The following is a 9,583-nucleotide window of genomic DNA, read 5'->3' on the forward strand; positions in this document are numbered from 1 at the left end:
AGTATATTGAGACTGAATCCAACTGGCTGTTAAAAGCGAATTAGTATTTCACTTTTATTAATGATTTAGTCATACACAAATCATACTTTTTTCTATATCGCGTAGCTCTACCACTTTAAAAAAGAGGGACGAAAGATACCAAAGGGACAGTCAAACTTATAAATCGAAAATAAACTGACAATGCCATGGCCAAAATGAAAAAGACAAACAAACAATAGTACACATGACACAACATAGAAAACTAAAGAATAAACAACACGAACCCCACCAAAAACTAAGGGTGATCTCAGGTGCTCCGGAAGGGTAAGCAGATCCTGCTCCACATGTGGCACCCGTCGTGTTGCTTATATGATAACAAATCCGGTAAGAAGTCTAATTCGGTAGGTCACATTCATGAAAGGAAAGGGGATTGTAGTTACGAAGTAAGGAACATATCCGATATCATTTGTAAAACGGTTATTCCAAAAGGATAACGGTGTTGATATTTTTGTGCACAAAGTCGCATCAAACTGAATAAAATTCTCAATTAAACAATTTGAGCAGTTTGCAATGGAGTTGTAAATAAACTCATCATTGATACCAGGACTACAATTTTACACTTACGCCAGACGCCCGTTTCGTCTACAAAAGACTCACCAGTGACGCTCGAACCAAAATAGGTTTAAAAGGCCAAATAAAGTACGAAGTTGATGAGCATTGAGGACCACAAATTCCTACAATTTTCGCCAAATACAGCTAAGGTAATCTATTCCTGAGGTATAAAAGCCTTAGTATTTCAAAAAAGCAAAGTTTTGTTAGTAGTTAATTTATCATTATGAACCTATCAATGATAGCTTAAGTCAACACAGAAGTGCTGACTACTAGGCTGTTGATACCCTCGGGGAAATAAATCTCCTCCAGCAGTGGCATCGACCCAGTGGTTGTAAATAAACTCATCATAGATACCAGGACTAAAATGTTACACTTACGCCAGACGCGCGTTTCGTCTACAAAAGACTCATCAGTGACGCTCGAATCAAAACAAGTTTAAAAGGCCTAATAAAGTACGAAGTTGAAGAGCATTAAGGACCAAAAATTCTTTAAAATTTTGCCAAATACAGCTTAGCTAATCTATTCCTGAGGTAGAAAAGCCTTAGTATTTCAAAAAGAGATAATACTAGTACTGTTTGGTTTCAAGCTAACGGTTGTGCAGATTTATTTATTCAAATAAACACTTTAGACGAATTGGAAGGAAACATGTCGATTAAAACTAACTTTATAACGGACAACCATATGGATGTTATTTATATTCATAATGTGTTTTATATACATGTGTATACACGGCCGACACTCGGCTAACCGAGAGATTGGTCGGTTAATCTATATTGAGTATGCGGCTATATCGGCAGTGGGTCTGTTAATCGGGTTGGCTAAAGTCTGTTAATCAGGTGATATCGAGAAAATCATTGAAAACTCAGAATGTTTCATTGTATAACCTTTTAAATATATGTTTATCAAAAAAAATATTTATGTCTGACAAAACTATTCAATGTACTGAATCCAGTGGTGTAATTATTATTTTTCTAGCTTCTATGTACGATCTATAAAATGAAAAGGCAAATTACTCATCAGTAAATTTATACACATTTTACACACACAAAATGTACACAAAATGACACTTGGGTAGAATTTACTTGCATGAAATATTTTGAACATCGAAAAAAGACAGGCATTATGAGTGTTAACCAAATTGATATCATTTTGTGAAAAATCTACACGAAAATCTGTATTTTGGTGACATAAATCAATCTTCATTTAAAACCTGGTCTGTTAAAGGGTCGGATGTATAAAACCCGGTCTGTTAATTGGTCTGTTAAGAGTTATGAATGGCAATGAAAGTATAATTTTATTACTTTATGGTGTGTTCATTTGGTAGGCTCAAGACGAGCGGCTAAAATATACGGAAACAACACTTGAGCAATGGAACATAAAATATATACGGAAACAAACATGAGCAATGGAATATAAAATATACGGAACAAAACACATGAACAATAACAATGTAGGCAATGGAAATTGAAAATTGAAAAAAATGGTTTCAAAAAGTGTTAAATTAAAGTAAAATTGATTTTATCCGAGAATGGTCGCATATATCATGTGGATTCTGTTTAATTGTAATGAATGACACCAATTTGTCATCTACATTGGTAACCAGTATATAAATGCTTGACGTTTACATGTGGACACCTGCAGTTCTCCTCTGCACATATGCAGAAAAGGAACTAAACGGAATAAAATGAATTAAATTTTAATACAACCAAATGTAGCTGCATTCGCTCCTTTCCATTTACTTCTTTAGAATGATTTGTAAACAACAGATGATTAAGTAATAGAAGAAGAAAAAACAATTGGATGATGCTGACGAATTAGGATTAAGGTGGTACCGAACACTTTCACTAAAATCAATGTGGTTCTTTTAATTTGGATAAAATTTTGACAAAGTATTTAATTTGACCCTTTAACAGAAATATTAAAATTTCAAAAAATTTGAACCAACCGTTTTGTCAGAAAAAGTAACTGGTTATATAGCAGTTTGACAAACACCAATTTTGATCTTCGAGAAGCTTATTATTCCCTTTTACAACACAACGTAATTAAACCGTATCACTGACTTTACAGAGTTATCTCCCTGTAGTGTTGGATACCACCTAAACGTCCAGTGACAAATGTCATGTGCATATGAGAACGACAACACGTTATATATGTACCCTGTGTTGTATTAGAAAGACACGTTCAATCGGATTTGAGAACATGCTACTTTGAGCAGACACAAAAATTAAGGCTGATTAAAATCGTTAATAATAAATTCATGCATATTCCAGCGACCAACCCAGATCACGCTATATTGAAGTGACACACTCTTGAATAAAATTCAAAGAAAGTCAAAATAAAAATGCTTTTACTGGAAGGATAGTGTTGCATCGTATTATTATTAGTTTTTGTCGAGCCTTCGACTATAGTCGAAAAAGCGAGACTAAGCGATCCTACATTCCGTCGTCGTCGGCGGCGGCGTCCACAAATATTCACTCTGTGGTTAAAGTTTTTGAAATTTTAATACCTTTCTTGAACTATACTGGATTTCTAACAACCTTGGACAGAAGCTTGTTTGTGATCATAAGATAGTATCCAGAAGTAAATTTTGTAAAAATAAAGTTCCATTTTTTCAGTATTTTACCTATAAATCATGGACTTAGTTTGTTCTGCGGGGAAACATTACATTCACTCTGTGGTTAAAGTTTTTAAAGTTTTAATAACTTTCTTAAACTATCCGAAATTTTTACCAAACTTGGACAGAAGCTTCTTACAATCATAAGATAGTATCAAGAGGAATATTTTTATTGATTGTTTTCCTCATTTTTGTTGAGCCTGCGATTTACAGCAAAAGTAGGCGAGACACTGGGTTCCGCGGAACCCTTACAATATTTTTTTTTACATCTCATTCTTAACATTTTCAATGGGAAAATATAAAGGTATCACAATTATTTTCGTGGCTAAATAACTCTTAACTGACACAATTTCAATTGTCCAACCCATTAACAGACTTTATTCACATAATTTTCACTAAAACGTGGTACTACTCACGTTATATTACAATTATGAAATATTTACTAATGTCAATTTATATTTAAGAACCAAAGTAGTATTTTGTGTCTTTTAAATGATATCTAAAATTGTTTGTTTCGCCTTTTATTTAAAAATTGCTATGCGTGTAATCATAAATACTTCATACTTGCGCGACGCCTTTTACTTTTACTGAAAACTGCGCAGACTATGAAATGTTTTTAAAGGTGGAAAATGTTCTTTGATAGATATCATTTTGTCAGACACTTTTTTTTTATTATTTAATTCTTATAATATGCCAAAAATCTGTATATTTGATAGAGTTTAACATTAAATTGTGCGTTTTACTCTTAACAGACGTATAGCCAACCCGATTAACAGACCCACTGCCGATATAGCCGCATACTCAATATAGATTAACCGACCAATCTCTCGGTTAGCCGAGTGTCGGCCGTGGTATAAGGTGACTGTTAAACGGATATTATACTAGTAGATAAATTCATCATAGATACCTGGATTAAATTTTGTAGTTACGCCAGACGCGCGTTTAGTCTACAAAGGACTCAAGGAATCAAAAAATAAATTTAAATAGGCCAAATAAGGTACAAAGTTGAAGAGCATTGACGCCCTTAATTCCAAAATGTTTTGCCAAATACAGCTAAGATAATCTATTTTCTGAAAATTTTAAATTTGTAAACAGTTAATTTATAAGTATGACCATATCAATGATAATTCATGTCAGTACATAAGTGATGCCTACTATATGTATCTTGTGAAGAAGAACAGGAGCTTCTGACCATTTTAAAGCACATGGGTTCATTTGGGTTTGGTTAGACTTGTGTTGATATATTCTTGTTATTGTATCATTTTCTTTCAAGTCATTGGGGTGATGATTATTATCATTATTGCAAACCTAATTCATAATTACAATAACCCATACATCTCCAAATTATACCTGTATTGTCGAAACATAAACGATGTCATAGAGAAAATTAAACGACTCACCATCTAAATGTTTCAACCTGCAGCAAACGAATATGTACCCTTATCAGTAGTATGAAGTTGAAAAGCATTGAGGACCAACCAGTTCAAAAGGATTCAGATACAAGGAAATTGAAAGGGATCATATGACATTAACATGAAATGAAAAAGGGGTTGGGATGACAAACAAATATATGCGGCAACTGAAAATATCTGGATTTCTGACGGGCTTAGAACTTATACATCCTGCATAGAAAGAACCAAATATTCATCATCACTGTTTAGGAGATAACTGTATTGCATTTTAAGCTCCGACGGCATCAATTAGTGATTTGATGGTCGCAAATTGAGTTTACTAGCGACGCGTTTGTTATCTCCATTCTACTGAAATTGACAGAAAACAACGTCAATCATACATTCAAAATCTGTCATACGTCGTCTGCGCTAGCGCGTACATTTTCAAAGCATCAAATGAGAATTGATGCCATGAAAATTTGCGACGTTATCCATGTTGCATTAGAATAATTTTATATATATGGTATGTTTCCTCAACTATGTGTATATACTAAATAGTGACTATTAGCTTGTTGCAACTTTCATCTTTCATGACTGTTGAAACCGGTACATATGTTTAAATGAAGATAATATAAAAAAAAAAAGAGTTTTGCTTATTGTTTGTTGTTGGTCGGTTACTTCTATATCAATTGATCTCCGGTGCAGTTTTGTCTCATTGGCAGTCATAACACATTGTATCATTTTCTATATTTAAAGTGTGTTAACTTACCATATAAAATTTTGAGCGCACTTGACAAAACCCTAACTTGAGGAATCAGCACTGTTATTGTAATTCTTCACTTTACATACTAGGATTCTGATGTTCAGTAGTTGTCGTTTGTTGGTGATGTTCATAAGTGTTTCTCGTTTCTCGTTTTTTATATAGATTAGACCGTTGGTTTTCTCGTTTGAATGGTTTTACACTAGTCATGTTTGGAGCCATTTATAGCTTGCTGTTCGGTGCGGGCAAAGGCTCCGTGTTGACCTATATGATGGTTTATTTTCATAAATTGTGTCTTGGATAGAAAGTTGTCTCATTGGCTCTGATACCAAATCTTCTTATACCTATAAACTTTTTTCTTGCGAACTCAAAATAGAGGCGGATTTATGCGAGCGTCATATTGAGCTACATATATGATTAATGCATATATTTTTGTAGATGTTCTCCTCTTTAATTTGACTAGTTTATCCTCCTCGTCTTCGGAATCCTGGATTATCATCTGACTGTATTCTTCGACATCACTTACATTTTATAAATTACATCTATGTATAGGGATTTTTTCTGAAATTCTTTATTTATATTTCTACCGTGTAATGTTGATTTAAAAAAAACGAGAAACCAAGGATTATTTTCAAAGAAAATTCCATGTTATGATTTTTAAAAATCCCTAAAAATTCCTAGTTTCTTCGTGTATGCGCAAAAAAAATGATATATAAAACTTTGCTTCTATACCAATACCTAGCATTAACGGGCGATTTGTTAAATGGGAATAATCAACAGATGGTAACGAAAATAAAAAGACATCTTCCTGCCCCTCCCACAGAACATCCAATAGCCGTATCCTTATAATACAAATCAACACGAAGGATTCAAGCTTCACTGATGAATCTTTTGTAGACGAAATGCACGTTTGGCGTACAGGATTTTAATCCTTTTATCTATTATGAATTTTTTATTGCAATATTTTAGAACCATTTTTTACCTTTTTACCTAACTGATTTTTAGACTAACAAATGTTAAATATCCAATTCTTTTATAAATAAAATGAATAAAAACAGACAGATAGCTTTATATAGATAGAAATATAACACACCGGAAACGAAAGCAATACTTGTAAGCAACTTTTTTATTATTTCCTTAAATAGTAAATAAAGTTGACTTGTACTTACTTTGAGATTCAGATAGGAACTATTACGTCAATAACACGGCCATATTAGTTTAGACTTTCGGATAGAAACTATAACGTCAATAACACGGCCATATTAGTTTATGAAAATGACAGGATATTATCAACACAAACTAGAATATATGTGTCACTAAATTGTTTCCTCAGTGGAGTCAAAACTAAAGTAGATGATAATCGAATTAACAATTAGAAGCAGCAACAAAAATGATGTTCCTGTTGTTTTTAAGTGTACTTATCATTGCCGATGCTAAAAATATGACTAAATTGAAATTTCGGTGCGAAGACTGGGGAAAAGAATATCCTTTTCAAAATGGAGTACTCGATAATTGTTCTATGGAGATAGATCCCATCAGTGTTACCCAGTTTCTTTTTAATTTGAAAAACAGAGACTTTCATTGGGAGTTGTTTCGTTTCAATCTACGTTTTAAACCCACAGAAGTCTTCAAGACCAAATGTGCTATTGAACCTCATATCTGGACATGGACATATCCGGCACCAGAAGGTGCATATGAGTTTTTAAAATGGCCGAAAGAATATGGTATATGGTCATTTGGTTTGCTTGACCTGTTTTCCTATTCAATGAATATTAAAGTGAACGTATATGGAAATTGTCCTGTTATTATTGGAGGAAAAGAAACTACTCAGCGAATAGCTACTGCTGTATTAGAAATGGTTAACAAAAGCACTACCATAAAAGGTGCTCCAAGAGATTTTCTATATGGATCCGTGTGTTACAACTCTAAAGTATTTATACAGCCATTCATATATTTTTTGTGTAAACACATATCCTGTCCAGTGGAAGCTACAAGTTACAGATGTTGCACGGCTAACGAGACGAGTATTGTTTGTAATGGGGAAAATTTACACTACGACGGAGCATGGTGGGGGTTTCCGTTTGTGTTAGGACTACTGTTGTTTGCATTTTCTCCTCTTTTTTTAGTTAAAGTGTTCAAGAAAGTTGCAAGTTCCAATACAGGAGGACACATACAGATTGATGACACCATGAACAAAGGGTCCAACAAATGGCTGATTTGTAACCCATTGTCACTATTCTCAATTGTGAGCCAAAGCATTACTCCACAAAACAACAAGTTTCGATATTGTAGAATAATATTACGCCGTGTAGCTATTGTGCTAATGACTATTACTGTTGTAATTGTTCAAGTAGGAATTCACTATTTCTTTGATCATCACTATACTGTTGAATTGGCCAAACACGATATTCCTTTGGATTTTCGATCAATGGTAGCCGGCTACAAACGCAGCAAAACAAATTTTATTCCAACTATTGGTGGGCCATATGTAGGACTCGGTTTCTACTTATTTACAACCATCATGCTCGTCTGTATACCACGTGATCTTGAAACGTTCATCAACAGAGGAATTCCGAATAACTTAGGACTATCGATGTCTCCTTTAACATTAGACATAAAAACTAAAGGTAAACTAGGATCAGTTTATCATCTTGAAAGACAGTCGGGATATCCAAAGCTGTATAATTTAATGAGAGCTCACATATATATGTTGATTAATCCGTCGTTCTGGAGTCTTGCGATACAAATACAAGTGAAAAGATTTGCCGGAGTAATGAACAATATAACAGAAGGAAAAGCGACAAATGCGGTGAAAATAGGTTTTGGCATTCCGTATTTCGTTTTGATATGTACCACGGAGTTGTTATTAACTCTGATTTACTACAGCTTACCAATTATTTTGTTTTTCAAGATCACTATAATGTCCTATTACATTGGAATCAAGAGATCGGTTTCTCATCTAGGAACTTCCGGGAGGGTTGTACAATACTCTATTACGACATTAACACTTGCGATACTTGTCTTCAATCTGTATATTTTGACAGTTGTATTTGTTGATAGCCTTCTTTTTATAACAAGGATTATGATTTTCACGTTTACGGGTTTCATTGCGTACCCGGGCAGCACTTATGCGTACTTTGTATTTGCTATGACAATTGTAATTTATATTACTGAATCAATTCATAAAATAAGGTTAACTTATTCCAAATTATTCAAATATACCATCAAAAGTTGTGTTGTCGTTAAGAACAAAAACAAATTTCCGGAAGTAGGCATAGCAAAAGAAGAGGATGACTATTACATGATCTCGCGTGAGCTTTTTACGTACGTTGTTTCCCGCCATAAACCAGTACGTGTTGAGATTTTCTTCTCTCTTTTAAAACTTGCATTTATAACTTTTATGTTCTACTTAGCTGCTCATGTAATTGTCACTTTACACAGATTAACTGACTTGAATCCACTTACGCAGGTTATAACAGCTCTGTTTATATGTTTGTTACCTAAACTCTGGCGAATGTTACTATTAAAGGATAAAAACTACGAAGACATTCAAGAAAACATAGCCATCCTGAAACTAGTTGAAGATTATTGTAAACAAAAATTACAAATACGGGACAGTGACGAAAATACTTCGGTTGAGTTAGACAATTTTAATTCAAAAGAACCGGACGAAAGAACAAAGCTCATAAATTGAGAGCAGGAGACCAATATAAACTCCGTTGAATAATTTCTGCAATCTTTAGCATACGCAAGTTTTCGTCAAAATGAGAACAGTAAGGACGGATCATTTGAAAGCAAATACTTTGGAAACTCCAAGATATACAAAAACTTTATGATATTTAATCATTATCTTTAATTATATTTAGATTATAAATTATTCAATTTAAAAATAAGTCGACTTGTTCAGTAGAAAACTATGTTTTTTGCAAAATCTTCGTATTATATGGAGGAAGTATAGATTATCAATCAATTACTCAATCAATTATGATAGAAACATATTTAAAAGCATTTGTTTCACCATTTTACAATGTTATTTGCCAAACATGTTGCTGTTAAAGACATTTTGATACAGAATTGAAAACTTTTACAGTTTTTAAAATGCTACCAGAATCAATCGATATCTCCCATATACATAATTGTATCTTTTTAATTTTTTTTTTATTTGGAATGTTTGGCCATCTTAGACGCTTTTTTTTATATCCACTCAAAATTTGCATAAAATGTGTC

The 9,583-nt window shown here is 33.3% G+C and overlaps 1 protein-coding gene across 1 annotated transcript; it reads left to right on the plus strand.

Moving 5' to 3' along the window:
- Window positions 1–6,511: 6,511 nt before the first annotated feature.
- On the plus strand, window positions 6,512–9,329 carry LOC139498537 (uncharacterized). The gene has a single exon (XM_071286966.1). It carries the CDS (start codon window positions 6,747–6,749, stop codon window positions 9,048–9,050), a length of 2,304 nt encoding a protein of 767 aa, XP_071143067.1. The 5' UTR covers window positions 6,512–6,746; the 3' UTR covers window positions 9,051–9,329.
- Window positions 9,330–9,583: the final 254 nt, after the last annotated feature.

Source organism: Mytilus edulis, chromosome 12, assembly GCF_963676685.1.
Source record: "Mytilus edulis chromosome 12, xbMytEdul2.2, whole genome shotgun sequence".
NCBI lineage: Eukaryota > Metazoa > Mollusca > Bivalvia > Mytilida > Mytilidae > Mytilus > Mytilus edulis.